General features: G+C 49.7%; 7 protein-coding genes across 9 annotated transcripts; 4 read left to right on the plus strand and 3 right to left on the minus strand.

The window, feature by feature from the left end:
- Positions 1–354: 354 nt before the first annotated feature.
- Positions 355–1,061, minus strand: H257_02103 (hypothetical protein; the record flags this gene model as incomplete). Its single annotated transcript, XM_009825602.1, has 2 exons — positions 355–443; positions 899–1,061. 2 exons carry the CDS (start codon positions 1,059–1,061, stop codon positions 355–357), a joined length of 252 nt encoding a protein of 83 aa, XP_009823904.1.
- Positions 1,062–1,690: 629 nt separating this feature from the next.
- H257_02104 (hypothetical protein) lies at positions 1,691–4,026 on the minus strand (the record flags this gene model as incomplete). Its single annotated transcript, XM_009825603.1, has 5 exons — positions 1,691–2,498; positions 2,547–2,569; positions 2,710–2,916; positions 2,941–3,113; positions 3,177–4,026. 5 exons carry the CDS (start codon positions 4,024–4,026, stop codon positions 1,691–1,693), a joined length of 2,061 nt encoding a protein of 686 aa, XP_009823905.1.
- A 1,093-nt stretch (positions 4,027–5,119) lies between these two features.
- On the minus strand, positions 5,120–5,757 carry H257_02105 (hypothetical protein; the record flags this gene model as incomplete). The annotated part of the gene is made up of 4 exons (XM_009825604.1): positions 5,120–5,316; positions 5,383–5,498; positions 5,555–5,643; positions 5,689–5,757. 4 exons carry the CDS (start codon positions 5,755–5,757, stop codon positions 5,120–5,122), a joined length of 471 nt encoding a protein of 156 aa, XP_009823906.1.
- Positions 5,758–8,534: 2,777 nt separating this feature from the next.
- On the plus strand, positions 8,535–10,450 carry H257_02106 (hypothetical protein). The gene is made up of 6 exons (XM_009825605.1): positions 8,535–8,830; positions 8,891–9,035; positions 9,078–9,203; positions 9,252–9,451; positions 9,898–10,039; positions 10,092–10,450. Exons 1-6 carry the CDS (start codon positions 8,553–8,555, stop codon positions 10,419–10,421), a joined length of 1,221 nt encoding a protein of 406 aa, XP_009823907.1. The 5' UTR covers positions 8,535–8,552; the 3' UTR covers positions 10,422–10,450.
- A 547-nt stretch (positions 10,451–10,997) lies between these two features.
- H257_02107 (hypothetical protein) lies at positions 10,998–12,232 on the plus strand. Its single transcript, XM_009825606.1, has 5 exons — positions 10,998–11,214; positions 11,274–11,399; positions 11,449–11,678; positions 11,729–11,879; positions 11,939–12,232. The coding sequence occupies exons 1-5, from the start codon at positions 11,058–11,060 to the stop codon at positions 12,157–12,159; spliced, it is 885 nt and encodes a 294-aa protein (XP_009823908.1). The 5' UTR covers positions 10,998–11,057; the 3' UTR covers positions 12,160–12,232.
- A 181-nt stretch (positions 12,233–12,413) lies between these two features.
- H257_02108 (hypothetical protein) lies at positions 12,414–13,316 on the plus strand. 3 transcript variants are annotated; one of them, XM_009825607.1, is made up of 3 exons: positions 12,414–12,638; positions 12,694–12,973; positions 13,031–13,316. In XM_009825607.1, exons 1-3 carry the CDS (start codon positions 12,439–12,441, stop codon positions 13,226–13,228), a joined length of 678 nt encoding a protein of 225 aa, XP_009823909.1. In that variant the 5' UTR covers positions 12,414–12,438; the 3' UTR covers positions 13,229–13,316. The 3 variants fall into 3 exon arrangements, with proteins under 3 accessions (XP_009823909.1, XP_009823911.1, XP_009823910.1); XM_009825609.1 differs by having other exon boundaries at positions 12,414–12,973; XM_009825608.1 differs by having other exon boundaries at positions 12,694–13,316.
- A 123-nt stretch (positions 13,317–13,439) lies between these two features.
- H257_02109 (hypothetical protein) lies at positions 13,440–14,401 on the plus strand. Its single transcript, XM_009825610.1, has one exon. The coding sequence runs from the start codon at positions 13,467–13,469 to the stop codon at positions 14,337–14,339; it is 873 nt and encodes a 290-aa protein (XP_009823912.1). The 5' UTR covers positions 13,440–13,466; the 3' UTR covers positions 14,340–14,401.
- Positions 14,402–14,454: the final 53 nt, after the last annotated feature.

Below are 14,454 nucleotides of genomic sequence, written 5' to 3' on the forward strand. Positions count from 1 at the left end.
TCCCCAGCCGGCACCCCAGCCCCAACCACGACCTCCCCAGCGACCGCCCCAACCACGACCGCCCCAACCGCCTCGACCACCCCATCGACCCCACTCCTTGTCCGCGGCGCCATGACGCAAATGCGTCGCCTCACTTGGACTCCCCACGGCTTGAATAGGTGGCACTCCTGCATTCGGCTTGGACACATCGGCGGTCGCCAGCGCTACCATCGATACCAGCAATACAGTTGTCGTCTTCATGGTGGTCGCGTGCAAATCCAAGAATGACCTTTCACTTGATACCAACCCACCCATCATCAACTGGCGAGTCACTTGATTCATATCACGTGATGGACTTGGACCCCGACCTAGCGACTAGTGTCTCGAGGACGTCGATGGATTCTGCGGGTGTGGTGCAGGGGGTGGGGTGCCCAGCAGTTGGGTCGCAATGGACAGCATCTCGTCTACACGACAGTATCTACTTTTCTTTTATGGCGCCACGAATGTCACGAATGTACTATTTCAAGACATGTTACGAATCAATGCAACAGTCGTGGCAGTCAACAGCGAGTGCGCGTTACAGCAACAACAACAGCAAGAGCGTTTAACGAACGGAAAGTCAAACTAGAAGGTATATGTAGTATTTAGGGTTATTTCGGGGTATATACGTGGCAGTGCGCGCTTGAAGGAAGCGGACTTCGTAAATTCTACAAAGTAGGTTTATACGAATTTTTTTTTGACACGACACGAGGAAAAAGTAGCAAGTACTATCAATGAAGGAGTACCAAGTAGCTCCAGTAATTGATTGGGTTAGATCTTGTCGCTTTCTAGTTAGCAATGGTGTCATCCCCAGCAGCCTCGTAACGATGGTGATGGTGATGATGGTGGTGTCCCCCGCCTCCCCAATAACCACCGCCACCTCCACCCCCCCAATAGCCCCCGCCCCAACGCCACTCCTTGGCGCTCTCGGCCGCTCGTAGATCCCCAATTGGTTCAGCAGCTGTCGCTTGGTCACGTTGTTGCACCGGGTCGACCACCGCATTGGCCGTCGCCACGAGCATCAGAATCGCCACTGTCTTCATCGAACTCAAATTCAGGAATGAGCGATTCTAGCCAACACAACGCTTGAGATGGAAAAGTTCTGATCAACCACCTAACCATTCCAACTGATGGACTTCGACCAATTACAATACCCCCAACCGCCAGTAACATCAATCGTTTGTCGACTTGATGCCCGAGGACCGTCGTGAACAAAGTTGGGCCAACTGGTTCAACGACGGAATTCCGACGTCACATTACCTTTTGTTGGCGATATGCAGACGATTGCTTGTTGTATCTGCGATGGTGGCTGCGTCGGACGTGACGAACGTTCTGTGACCACTCAAGGGGTGGCGTAGGTCGTCTAGGAGCGAAGGGAACCCGACGCTATAGAAGGAGCGGATCCTGTGGGGGCTTGAAGGAGGTTGTTGGGGGTGCGCGAGTTACTTGGATGGGCCCTAGTGTTTGTGGTGGAGGATACTTCGAACGTGGTCTGCCAACAGTATTGTGTGCCTGCTGTTGACCCATCATTCCTTGATTTCACTTGTGTAAGTCGTGTCTACACCTCATGGCTCCTCGCGGGAGGCATGTGTACATGTGTAAGAAGCTCGTAGGAGATATCGACTGATATAACGTTAGATATAATTCATTAAACATGTCAAATGAAAGGCTCTCATTCGTTGCCGCCGTCGTCGCGATGGGAGGTGTACATGTGGTCGTAAACGAGCTGGGCAGTGTCAAATCCAGTGGCAAACTCAAAGCACCAGTGTTGGCCACAAATGCAAGTGATGTGGTTGCACCCGCCCGCCTTTTCTGTATGAGCATGGCAGTTGGGGCACTCTTGCGACTCGACGAGAATGCACTCCAAGTCGACAGCAGCGTGGGCGTCCACACATTCGGCGCATCGAAAAGCAACTTCGTCCAGCGGGGGGTCGCGTGTGCAATCTCGTTTCATCATTTGTTTCACACGGTAGCAACCCAGACACCAGCCGTAGTGCATGTTGGGTTCGATGACGGCGCGTGAGTCCATCTGCAGCGCACACGTGTCGCGGTTGTATTTGCGGAGGACGCCAAGGGTGGGGAATCCACGACAAAATGCACAGGCCAGCATTGCAGGCGACACCAGGTGACCAGGCTGGGCTGCGCCAAACCATTTTGTCAAGCACGGAGTGCACACCTTGGTCGGGCAGCGACCACATGCACTGGAAAGACATGGCAGCGAGAACTCATCGGTTAGGACGATGGCTTTCAAGGATTCATAGATGGCACTCGATTGGAGAATCGCTTTGCCTTGGAAATGCATCACCATGTGCAACACCGTCGACCCATCCCAAGCCGGTGAGGTTTCAAGCAGCACCGCTCGTTTTTGCGTGAACAGTTTGAACCATGGAATCGTAGGGCGTGCGAAACACCATCTCGACAAACGCACTCTTGACTTTGTCGGTGGTCCATCCATGTACGACGGCGACGTGGGGGCTCGCCTGTATGAGTGCGTTGAATGGAACAGACATCATTGGTGCACACCGGACACAGCCAGCCGTTGGAGGGCGACCTATCGGCCCGATACAGTCCTGCAGGATCGATAAACTGGTTCAAGCAGCCACTACAATATGTTTTCGGTGGCGGCGGAAGGGGGATATTATTATTGGTGCGGCAAAACCAGCATTTCGCTGCGGTGCGGAGTCAGGCAACTTGCAACACGGCGTAAATGCCGTGGCAGTCGTGGCATTCCACGATATGCGACTCGTTGCCGGACACGACGGTGTTTGCCTGAAGGGTGGGCGCGTCGTCGCCGTAGGTCACGCACATGGCACACAAAGTGGGCGAGACCATCAGGGACAAGCTCGTGTCGTAGCCGCATGTGTGACACCGCGCCTTTCGGTCGGGCCAGAGGCTATCCTATTGCGGCGTGTAGCCCACTACCACGTCTACGTCCTTGGTAGCTGCCAGTCGCAGGCGGTGAACTACAAACAGTTGACGGTACACTTGCTGTTCAAAAGGCGTCAGGTACGCTTGTCCACGGTACAACAGTTGGACGAACTCGGCCGAGAAAATCTCTGGAAACTCTACCGCATAATCAAACGGCAGCCACGTGCCTTAAATCAACGTTAAGTACTCCGCGGCTCGGTCGTACAGGTGAATGTGGTTGGAAATGCAACGCACCAACGCGACAAGGGCGACGCCTCGCTGACTGAGCGTCGTACAAGGGAACATGAGATGCGGCAAGAATGAAAACAGGTATTCGTTCGAGTGGGACTGTGGGAGGTACATTAGGTCGTCGTCCTCCTTGTCGCTATACACAGGAGGGGATTGGTGGTATTGCAGCCGCGCCAGTATGTTTTGCACGCCCTCCAACACCCCTGGTTGGGGGGCTCGAGCAAGCGACCGAATGCTCGCTTTGGACATGGACAAGTGCCCTATATCGAGTGTAAAGCACGGCCCCAGAGGTGCCGCGTTTGCTATCGCGTCACGAATCCGCTGCGAATCGTTGTACGATTCCTCCAGCCATTGGCTCACTTGCACCTTGGCGCCCCCTGTCAACGTCGGAACACACTGCGACAGCTTTGCGGTGAGGTCGTCTAGGCGCGGGTCCAACCGTTGGCGACAGCACAGGCGCCACAAGCTGCCAAAGATGGGGTTGTACGTGACAGCCAGCACGTTTTCCGGTCGAAAGATCACTTCAAACGTCTTCATGACCAGGTTGCGAAAGTCGGCGTCCCGCCCAAAGAGGGGCAACAGGCCGTTCAAGTCCTCCTTCATCCACTCCAACGGTGCAAATACAAACGTTTCGTTGGTTACCACGAGCGACGACGCGGGGGGGATGTCGGTCTCGTCTTGTGCAGAAAACGACTGGTCGAACGGTTCCCCCTTGTGCGTGAAGGCACTTCGAGCGAAGTTGGACCCGATCGTGACTTCAAACGTCTGGGCCATGAGCTGCAGCAATAGCCTCATCGTCGCCTCCGTGATAATGGTGCTGGACAGTTGGGGAAAGATCACCGTCGGCCCCATGGCAGCATAAAACGAAGGTAGGCGTGTTTACGAGCAAGACCCCCCACACCCCTAGCCTGCGCACCAACGCCCCAAGGTCCGCCCCAGCCGGCACCCCTGGACGACCAATCAAAGTCCGTATCAACAACGTGAACGACGCACGACAGCGACCACTCCAGCCCTAACATAAGACTAAGTACACCAAACTATGGCAGCACGACATACCTTCTTGTGAGGTCTTGTATGGACTGTACAACAGTCGTATTCCAAGGCACGGCATCATTAAATATGGGGTGTCCGAAGCTCTTCAGATCGGTTCAAGACGCCCGGCAAATTGCCCTAGTTAGAGTGCGGAGCTGACTCAACTTGTCCCTATCGGTTGGATGCACTCGTGGCCAAAGGTTCCGATTGTCAGCTTCTGGACTTCCAAGCCGCCTTGGTTGAACTTAATAGGTTTTGCCAGCGTCGTGGAGTACTCCAACTTTCTCAGTTATGATAATTGTAACATTATTGGTACATGTTGCCGGGGTTCATCTACGAAGGAATGAATGTGATGATGCAGTTGCTCCTCGTTCATTTTTATTGGCGAAATGCTAATAAAAATGAACTCAACACTGAGTTTACAGTGCATTTACAGTTAATTAGACCCGGATAATTGCTGAAAGTGATCCTCAACGCATGTTGACGATGTTGCGCCGATCGCTGTGCCGCGCGATGTCGACGGCGGCCAAGTTGCCACCTGTCAAGATACCGAACCCCACCATCTAAAGGAAAGCCACATCGCGTGCATCTTGTAGAATACCCCAAGTCGTCCTGTCGCTACTGGCCAGCCAGCCAGCCGTTTAATGCGTTTAACGTGAGTATTACCGTTTTAACGCTGTCGTTGCCGATTCAGCTCGTAACTCGAACGGATTGATCAAGGACAAAATACAAGAAGAACGAGAAGGTGGCGAAGTATGTGGCCCCGGCTGAAACATCGGTTGAAGGATCTGGATATTGTCGAGTCGACAGAAGACGAGTTGGAAACGGCCGCGGAAGCCGAAGCGTTGCGTCATGTCGAGTTGGCGAGGCCAAGGCATCAAGAGCGTCATCATGGTTGAACTAATTGAACAGTTTACTTCTTGCCCATGCCAGGCAGAGATCGCTTGGTGGAGTTCGAGTCCAATCTGTTCATTTCATTGACCGCTGTGAGGATTTCGTTGATGTTCGATTCCAGCACCATGCCGCCCATCACGATTTCGTCCAGCACGTAATGGACCTTGTCGCTGTGGAATATAAAATCCAATTCGCACACGTTTTCAAAGCACTTGTCTAGAGTTTCCACAAAAACTAACCATACATGGGTACCCTGAATGAGGCGCATGTGATTGTTGGTACCGTGAATGATATCCAAAATGCCCAAGTCGCTCTCTTGCTTGTCGACGGCAAACACAAAGTAAAGCGTTGCGTAGTGTCTGTAAATTAGCTTGATCCCGTCCCCCCAATAGCGCACGCTAATCCAACGTTAGATGAAAACCAAACCAACGAGTTTTCCAAAGGTAGCACGTACGTGCCCTCCAAGAAATTGCACAATGTGTCGGATCGCTTGGACACTTGGGTGTAAATATCCCGAATGACGGCTTGCTGCTCGGCGTCGGGCTGCAGACGGCACTGTCATGTTTCGTACGACATTGGTCGACGTACCACATGCTCGTAGAACTTGACCACGCGCAGCTTCCCTTGGTTGTTGACAATGAGCACCCCCTTGATCATTGACAGTGAACTCGATTATTGGGAACACCACTTTTGAGATAAAATAGCCCAATTTCCTGTTCCAAATCAAACTTTCCAACCTCGGCAGCTGTTGAGATAGTACGTAGGTGGCTTGGTATTGTATTGTGGGTTCTACTCGACATTTCAATGCGTGATACTGTATAATTGCATCATTTATAGATATAGAGAGGTTCCATGTGAACTTCCTTGCTTTCGAGAACGTCCAATCCAACTGACGTCACCAACATTGATGCGTTCAAAGGTGCTACGCCACATCATACTGGCATAGAGAGCAATCGCATGCGCGTCTCCTCATTGGTTGCTGAGATATCCCAAAAAATGTTAGCGTTCCCTATACCGGTATTATGGCCATGAGTGTACAGTCTCAGGCACTCATGCAAGCACCTTGCTAACGACTAGAACAAGGTTCACGCGTAAAATACTAGTAGTACGTATTAATAGTAGGCAAGTACAGTAGGTTGAAGTCTTTGAACCGAGATGAGACAACGAGGTATCTAGCACAATTGGTTCATGCTTGTGCTCGGGTACTAGTAGCCAGACCTCTTGTTCATTTAGGAAATACATTTCAGTTACGACGATTGGAGTACATAAATATGATTACACTGTGTAGGTGATCCAGGACTGAATAAATCAATACTAGTATTTATCCAGATAATAAGGTAGAGATTGGACAAATGTTTGTGGACTACCGAAGAATAAGCGTTGCTAAATACAATATGGCTGTGTTAATTGAAATTTACACACTAATTGCCACACTTCTGCATAACTATATGCCTTATCACGATTCTGTAGTGCACTACAGCATCGTGGTAAATCACAATCGATTTTGCCCCAACACCACCAATTTACTGTTGTCAATCGTCTCCAACAGGACCTCGATGACGAAAATCTCAATTTGGAGGAGATGAGTCAGGTCTATCGGGACTATACGTATGGGTGCAGTTCCGTGACACTTTTTGGGACCCTTCGATGGAGGGGTTCCTTTACTCCAAATTGCTATTATAATAGTGTTTCTTAAAGAGGAGAATTAATGCAGTTCGTAGATCTTAAAATCATGTCGAAATTCGTACTGGTATTAGTGTTGATGGAAAATGAACTAAAAGAGTGGAAGTATCCATAGGCTGAAAACAGTTCGTCCAAAATTGCATCTGATTGGCTGAAAATTTCAGAGTGATTGTTTTCTACCAATCATGCATCGTGGCACGGAACCAAGTTGGCACGGAACTGCGCCCATACGTATACACCCAACAAGTCGAAGACGCTGACGACTCCCCAAAACCCGTGATGGACCGCTTCTATCACCAAGAGAGCTCCACCTTCTTCGGTCGGCAGCGCATGTCTGAAATTCTATATACCGGACATACATTTTCATAATATAAATTCACTCGGTTTATATGGTAATTTGTATCCGGGTGCAAAAATCGATTGATGGATGGAAAGTCCTTGCACAATTGCGTTCACCCATAACCACGTTTCCAGCATTCTAATTGGCTAATCATATTCAAACAGCAGGTACCAACTTCCCTTTGGCTGCTGAGATATCCCATAATACACTCCCATTAGACACGGCGAAGTAAAAACGGTTGCCAAGTGCTGTGTTGCCGCCAATCCCGATTGTATCTGTGAGACCTTTCACATTCTCCAATTGTCATTGAGATATACTTCATGATTAGCTAAAATTCGCAATTTATGACGAATCAAAACGTAGCGTCGATATGTTTGCGGTTCAAACAACCAACCCAAAGTGAAAATTCCACTGTAATCACAATACTCCTGAGTAATGACACGGTTCCAGTTTAAATTTCCTGTATCGACGGACATCATATTATTGAAGCCCGTTTCAGATTGAATCATTCTGTACAATCACATTATCGAATACTTCGAAATAACGGACTTTATTAGGTGGATTAAAACTAACTGAAAGTTAAGGGCTGGTCCCCATAAAATTATGCCACAATCTGTTTTGGAAAGACTGCAAAATTTTCCCAAAGTTCCATGAAGAAAAGACCAAAGTTGTCTGGATGCCAGCTGTATTTCGGAAAAATTATTCGATTTCCGAGTGAAGTGCAAGACTGCAACGTAATAAACATAAACCTCCTTAGACCAAATCGGTCCATATTTTTTATATCTTCAATTTCTAATTGGGCGAGATGTCAACCCTCACTGAGTATTGCAGTACAAGAATAAGGATAATATGTTCGGACCCTGGTCGACTCGGGATAAGCTTACTCAATATTCTGTTCTTTTATATTATTATCAAGGGTGGGAAATTGAAATTTATCCAATAAGTCTCGCTGTTATCCGTACCTTATCCATATAGATCTCACTCGATAAATCCGAGTTTCTCCAATATGACGCCAACTCGGATACGAGTAGCAGAATCGTACATGTGTGCGTCGTTCTGCCAAACATTCATGGTTCTACCAGCTACCGGGGGATGCCTATCAACGTTGTCCAACTACTTTCGCCCTCGACGTCAAGAGCGTTTTACAAGGGTCGCTGAAAGTCAGACTACCCAGTAGAAGGACAGTATATGTAGAATTTAGGGTTATTTCGGGGTATATACGTGGCAGTGCGCGCTTGAAGCATGAGGCAGGCGTGTCTACCAGCAAGGCCCCCCACATCCCCAGCCTGCGCAGCCAACGCCCCAAGGTCCGCACACCCCAGTGGATCTCATTGAATATTGACGCCAAAAATGAAAATATTCGTCAAAATATACACGGTTTTCTTGAAGTTTAGTTATTTTGACGACACGAGTCTGTTTTCCATTCGACATGAACGCCGCAGCTGTGGCCGTGAAGGAGGTGGTTGGGAGTCTTCTTCGCAAGCAAAGCGCGCATGTTGCGAACATTCTGGCGATTTCCTTCGACAAGAGTACTTCCGACGCACCATTCCTGGACAACGATCGCGTCATTGAAGCAGCGTGTCGAAGCTCGTTCGTCGGGCCGTTGGCGGCATACCATGACATTGTTGCGGCGACTCTCAAGGCCAAGCGGCTTGTGCACGAGGACAAATTTGTCCTGGCGTACGACGAACACATTTCGGGATTCATGTACAGCAATCCTCATTTTCGTGGCATTTGTGATGACTAAACGTTCGTGTGTGTTCGTAGCAAGTTTCTCGAAGTGTTTCGCGAAGAATCCAACTGGCTCGTGCCATGGCTGCATGTATTCGTGTACGACGCACGCATGCTGGCGCTCTATGCTGACGTGGAAGCAGGCAAGAAGCGCGGCGACGGGGAAGTCCACGACAATGTGGTACTTCATCACTCATGACAATCTGTTCCACCATGCTTGTAGAAAAATGCCGAGCAGCATCTCAAACGTGCCTTCTCCATGACCGTGAACGACCGCGCGGCGCCCGACTTAAGCAAGCGGCCGGGCACACTGTACATCGTGAACCAGCTGTTCAAGATCTATTTTCATGTCTGCCATCATCGGTCTGGTTCCCCTCGTGCTAACCATATATGGTAGTTGAACGCGATTAACCTATGCCGCAATCTCATTCGCGCCGTGGACTTGCAATCGTTTGACCAATTCGACAAGCGGGATCAAGTCACGTACAAGTACTACCTCGGTCGCATCTACATGTTTGAAGACCAGTACCACCACGCCGAAGCCAGTTTGAGCTTTGCGTGGCACCATTGCCACAAAAAATACACACGCAACAAGAGGTATATATATATATATTGTCATTATACGCAAATTTGGACTTTTGATTCCTTTCGCCTAACAGCTATTTCAAATCCATTTGATCGAATTTAAGGTTGTACAAACTATACTACCGGAATACAAAATGTACCTGATTTGCCCGAAGGGACTCGACTGACATTTTGATTGGCAGAAATTTGTTGATAGAACGTGATTTGATTGGCTTAGGCTGTTTTTTAATCAATCTCTTAAGTCAATGATTCGCATCGATTTGACAATACATACATCATACATTGCCATTGTGCCAAATCGCCTCGCTCATTTTTGTACTGAAGTTTGCGTGGAAATACTGTTCAATGGTTACACTAATTTAAGTCACACATTAAATGGTTGTGTTTGATTGGTTGAATGGATGAATTTCCTGGTATCGGATTGGCCAAGTACTTTTAACGATCTAAGCAACGAATAGAAAAATCCTGCAATTTCTCGTCCCGGTCAAGCTCATTCTGGGCGTGGTGCCGTCAACGCAGCTGATTGCCACGTACAACTTGACCGAGTTCGAAGGCATTTCCACTGCCCTCCAACAAGGCAACATTCGCGAGTTCAACCAAGTAGTCTTTATTCGCATATATATATATATATATGGTACTCAAGACCGTTTAGAGCATGGATCGGTACCAAGATCAGTTTGTCCTGCAAGGCGTGTACCTCCTCATGGAGAAACTCCGCGCGATTGTCATGCGCAACTTGCTGAAAAAGGTGTACCTCATTCGCGACAAGAAGAACCAGTTGAAACTCGTCGACTTTCAAGCGGCGGTGGATGCCGTCGACAGCGCGGACCTGGACATGGACGCCCTCGAGAGCCTCGTCGCCAACTTGATCTTTATGGGATATGTCAAGGGGTATATTTCCCACAAGCTCAAGATCCTCGTCTTGAGCAAGTCCAATCCGTTCCCGGCCATCACGGACGTTCTACAAGACCAATCGGCATAACCGAAAATCCATATCCATTTTGATCAGAGTCTTCAAAGTTGTGGCTAATGCGTATGAATTGTGCGTCGCCGCTGTATAAATGTCTACTTTGAGAGAAACGCAGGAAATATCAATGTAAGTGAAGCACGACTACACTACACCTTATGGATCTGTACCCCAGACAATGTCAAGATAACCTGATCGAAAACAACTCACAGTCTTACTGTTAATAACGTTACTATGGTCTAATTCATTTGGATTGGCCATTTGTACTGCGTTGACTTGTTTGATTGGCTTGAACGAAATAATGGTAGCATTTTGACCAATATAAAGCGAGTTGGTTCAGCCTTCACATGCAGGAATTTGGGTACTACGTAGTACAACACGATAAGGCAAAATCGTGGATATACTTACTGCATCATCACTACAAGAATACAGTAAGACTTGGAAACAAAGTGCACGGTCGGCGAAGTGAACGATTGTTACCTTAATGTTATATATGGCGCCTGCAATAAACACAAACGAAAGGAGTTGACTTTATATATAGACGTAGGGCCTTGCTACGGTTGCAAAACGGGGGCATTTTTTTAGCCGTCAGTCAGGCGGAGTTTCATTTCCGCAGCTTGCTTCGTACTCGAGTGACGTACTAGTATAATCATGCAGTTTGTGCAGGAAGAAACCAAGGAAACGATCTACAAGATCATCATGATTGGCAGTGCTGGCGTCGGCAAAACCAATCTCATTGCCGTGGGGGCGCGAGGCCAGTCGTACAACGACAAGAGCCCGGCCACGTTGAACCCAGAGTTCGCCACGGGTACGTACGCCCCCCCTGCTCCCTCTCTCTCGATTCTGAACTCGCCAGTGTGTCGTTAGTGAAAATCAAACGGCCCGATTGGAAAGCCGGCGACGCGCATCAATACATCACGGCGCACATTTGGGACACAGCTGGACAAGAGCGATACCAGGCGATTTCAAGTTCGCATTACCGTCGTGTCAATGGTACCACTCGTACGTGTATTGAACGTCGCTCAACGAATCCTCTAATTAGGCGCAATTTTGGTATACGACGTAACCAACAAGAACACGTTCAAGGAGGTGTACCCGGGGGTAACCAGCGGGGGGCTGTCGTGGCTTCGGGCGCTCAAGCAAAATTCCGACCCCGAGCTGTTGGGGGGGGTTCTGTTGGTTGAAAACAAGTCGGATAAAATCGACAAGGAGCAGCCGCGGCCTCCTGCCTATGTCCAAGAGAACGAAGTGACCAAGCTGCTCATGGACGTGGTAGACACACGACTCTACTCGCATTGAAAGTTTTGATTTGCGATATGTAGGTGTATCGCGATCCCGTGGAAGGCGTGGGGTGGCTTCACGACGGCAAGTCGGACAAGGTCAACCCGTACCGCCTAGCGAACTCCATGCTGTATGCTAAAGCGTCGGCACTCACGAATGAGTGCGAACTGTTTGAAATGAACGAAGTCAAAGGTACGGCAACTTCCCAAGATGAGTTGATGTGTGTTGACGAGGAACGAAATTGTCTGCAGTGGCAACCGTGAACGAAATGTTTCACAAGCACACCGACGCGATGGCGTACGAAAAGACGGACGCCGTCACGACGGTCACCAAGGCCATCGAAGCGCTCGTGCTGCGGATATACGAGCGATCGAAAGACATGCGCGCGGGTGGCACCAAGGTCAAAGGCAAACCGTTCAAGCTCGTGAAGGCCCCCGTGGTTGCCCCCACCTCTGCAGACCAATGCTGTTAACTCACACACCGCCCTATCTGGCATACATTGAGGTGATAACGCTTGGTTATATGCATACACTGTGAACGTACCATTGCCTTTGATTGAGCTGAGTACCAGTAAGTCAGCTGGTGTTGCTTTGGATGAGTGAGAATCAATAGCATCACACATGTGAAATGTCTGTTCGGATTTATCCGGATGCGATGCACTTCCAGCGGACGACGTTTCGTCAACTAACAGTAAAAGCGAACTACAGGACTGTACTTTTCAAACATCTTCAAACAACCCGACGGAGTAAGCATGACGATTCCTCGCATTGTGTGGAACGTGATGTCTGGGAGGTTGAGGCGCCGCCTTGCGCCACCTCCGCCAGGCATTCTGATCGACTTTCCATCAGTGTGGAAGTCTCGGATTGGGGTTGTTGATACCGACACCAACCTCCACTTGAACAACTCGTCGTACTTTACGCAGATGGAGTTGGCGTTGGACTATGCTGTCGGGTATGTCCATTACGGATTCATGGTGGCTGCTCACAAGTTTGTCTATGCACTGTAGGTACACTGGCATCATTGACCGTGTCTTGGCCAACAAGTGGATGTTTCTTGTGGGGTCGCACGCCATTCGGTATCGGCATGCCATTCCACCAAACCAACCGTTTGAAATCCACACGCAAAATATCCACTGGGACCACACGTGGGTGTACTTACGCGCTCGGTTCGTATGCCCCGAGACGGGCAAGTTGTACGCCGAAGGACTTACCCGCATTACCCTTCGCAAAGGACGGGATACGATTTCACCCACAGAGTTGCTCCGGTGTTTGTATTCCCCCCACGAGGTGCGTTATGAGCTGTTGGGGGCGGTGGCACATTCACTTGAGTCAATGCGCGGGTAGGTACCAGAGCTGTCTCCGCCAACCACAGTCCCCTTCCTCGTGACCGAAATGCTGAAGTGGGATGCAGCATCTGAAGCCAGCATGAAGGGCTTCGACTCGTCCAATGCGGCCGGTTCCCCACAAAACTCGACATGGCGACTGTTCCAGTCCATCAACTGGCCATGGGAAGCCTTCAAAGTGCCGCCGCCTCAATCGTAACACACCACCGTCCCCTTCTGCCATGCCAAAACTTGGCAGTTACAATCTCAAGTAGACAAGTAAAAAAATCTCACACACTTTGATGTCCTTTTCACGAACGACCGTTGGCGCCTTTTTCTCCAACGGCTTCTTTGCTTTTACTTTGTTGATGGGACAAGAAATTCCGGATAAGAACCGGAAGATCGGTTGTCATGGTCATGAAACAACGATCTTTCACTTTCAAATTCGGATCGGCAGCATGACATTCCGTTTGGTTTTCCTCGTGATTGTGCTCGTGGCGACCGCCGCCGCCACCCACCATTGCACCAAAGCCAACTGGAACGCAGTGGAAGATGCTGTCCACGACAGTCCATTGAGCGCAGCCTGTGCTGCGGACATGGACATGCGGTTGGACGACTTTTTGCACCATAAGCAGCCCACAGTTGAGCAAACCCAGGCGTTCGACGACAGTGACAACTGCAAGGACTTGTACGAGTTGATGCAGTCCGTGGCACTGGACCAGAATTGCGCGGAACTAGATGTGTTCAAGCTCATTACGTGGGAGATGGTGGTGGCGATCATGGACGTGGCGGCATACCCCAAGGCCGCGGAGGCATGCAACAAGGAGGAGGTGAAGCAAGCCGTGGAACCTCTCACGTACAACCCAAACTTGATGGCGTGCATGTCTTCCACGGGACTGTACGCGTCCATTCTGACCAAATCGACGCCCTCGGTGTCCCAGTGGGACGATGTCGCGAACAACACAGCGTGCAGCAACTTTTACAACGACGCCCAAGCGGTGCTCAAGTCGTTGCCCCATTGCTCGATGGAAGGACCCGGTGGGCGCGACATTCATGCCTTGGAAGGCGTATCGTTTCCCATCTTTGTCAAGTGGTTGCAAGTCCTGACTGTGATCCACAAGGAGCACTTGGCCTCGGGCGTGAACACTGCTATGATGTCATTGTGGGGTGTCCAGACCACTGCTTTATCCCACGAAGGCAAAGGCCAAGGGGCTGTGATTGCGCAGTCGATGTTCACCGGGGCAGTCATGGCGTTCCTGGGGATGTTCATTTACGCTAGCACGCGACGGTCTGGTGAAGAAACTCGTCGACTGCTCGCGTCACGCATCTAGTGGCGATGTCACAGCGTTTATTTTGTAAAGACATGTAATAATGTGAAGCTTGTTCACAGTGCTTTTCGTACGTTGTGCTTGATGTGCACTGGCCGTAACGCTATTGAAACGTTCT

The sequence above is a fragment of the Aphanomyces astaci genome, assembly GCF_000520075.1.
Source record: "Aphanomyces astaci strain APO3 unplaced genomic scaffold supercont1.3, whole genome shotgun sequence".
Lineage (NCBI taxonomy): Eukaryota > Oomycota > Saprolegniomycetes > Saprolegniales > Verrucalvaceae > Aphanomyces > Aphanomyces astaci.

Excerpts from the sequence above, each read along its gene's own strand:
- H257_02109 (XM_009825610.1), top strand. The coding sequence starts at position 13,467 with ATGACATTCCGTTTGGTTTTCCTCGTGATTGTGCTCGTGGCGACCGCC.
- H257_02108 (XM_009825607.1), top strand. The coding sequence starts at position 12,439 with ATGACGATTCCTCGCATTGTGTGGAACGTGATGTCTGGGAGGTTGAGG. Across the intron at positions 12,639-12,693 it reads GCGTTGGACTATGCTGTCGG|GTACACTGGCATCATTGACC; the intron begins GTATGTCCATTA and ends TATGCACTGTAG. Across the intron at positions 12,974-13,030 it reads GTTTGTATTCCCCCCACGAG|GTACCAGAGCTGTCTCCGCC; the intron begins GTGCGTTATGAG and ends ATGCGCGGGTAG.
- H257_02106 (XM_009825605.1), top strand. The coding sequence starts at position 8,553 with ATGAACGCCGCAGCTGTGGCCGTGAAGGAGGTGGTTGGGAGTCTTCTT. Across the intron at positions 9,452-9,897 it reads AAATACACACGCAACAAGAG|AAAAATCCTGCAATTTCTCG; the intron begins GTATATATATAT and ends AGCAACGAATAG. Across the intron at positions 10,040-10,091 it reads ACATTCGCGAGTTCAACCAA|AGCATGGATCGGTACCAAGA; the intron begins GTAGTCTTTATT and ends AAGACCGTTTAG.
- H257_02107 (XM_009825606.1), top strand. The coding sequence starts at position 11,058 with ATGCAGTTTGTGCAGGAAGAAACCAAGGAAACGATCTACAAGATCATC. Across the intron at positions 11,679-11,728 it reads CCAAGCTGCTCATGGACGTG|GTGTATCGCGATCCCGTGGA; the intron begins GTAGACACACGA and ends TGCGATATGTAG. Across the intron at positions 11,880-11,938 it reads TGAAATGAACGAAGTCAAAG|TGGCAACCGTGAACGAAATG; the intron begins GTACGGCAACTT and ends AATTGTCTGCAG.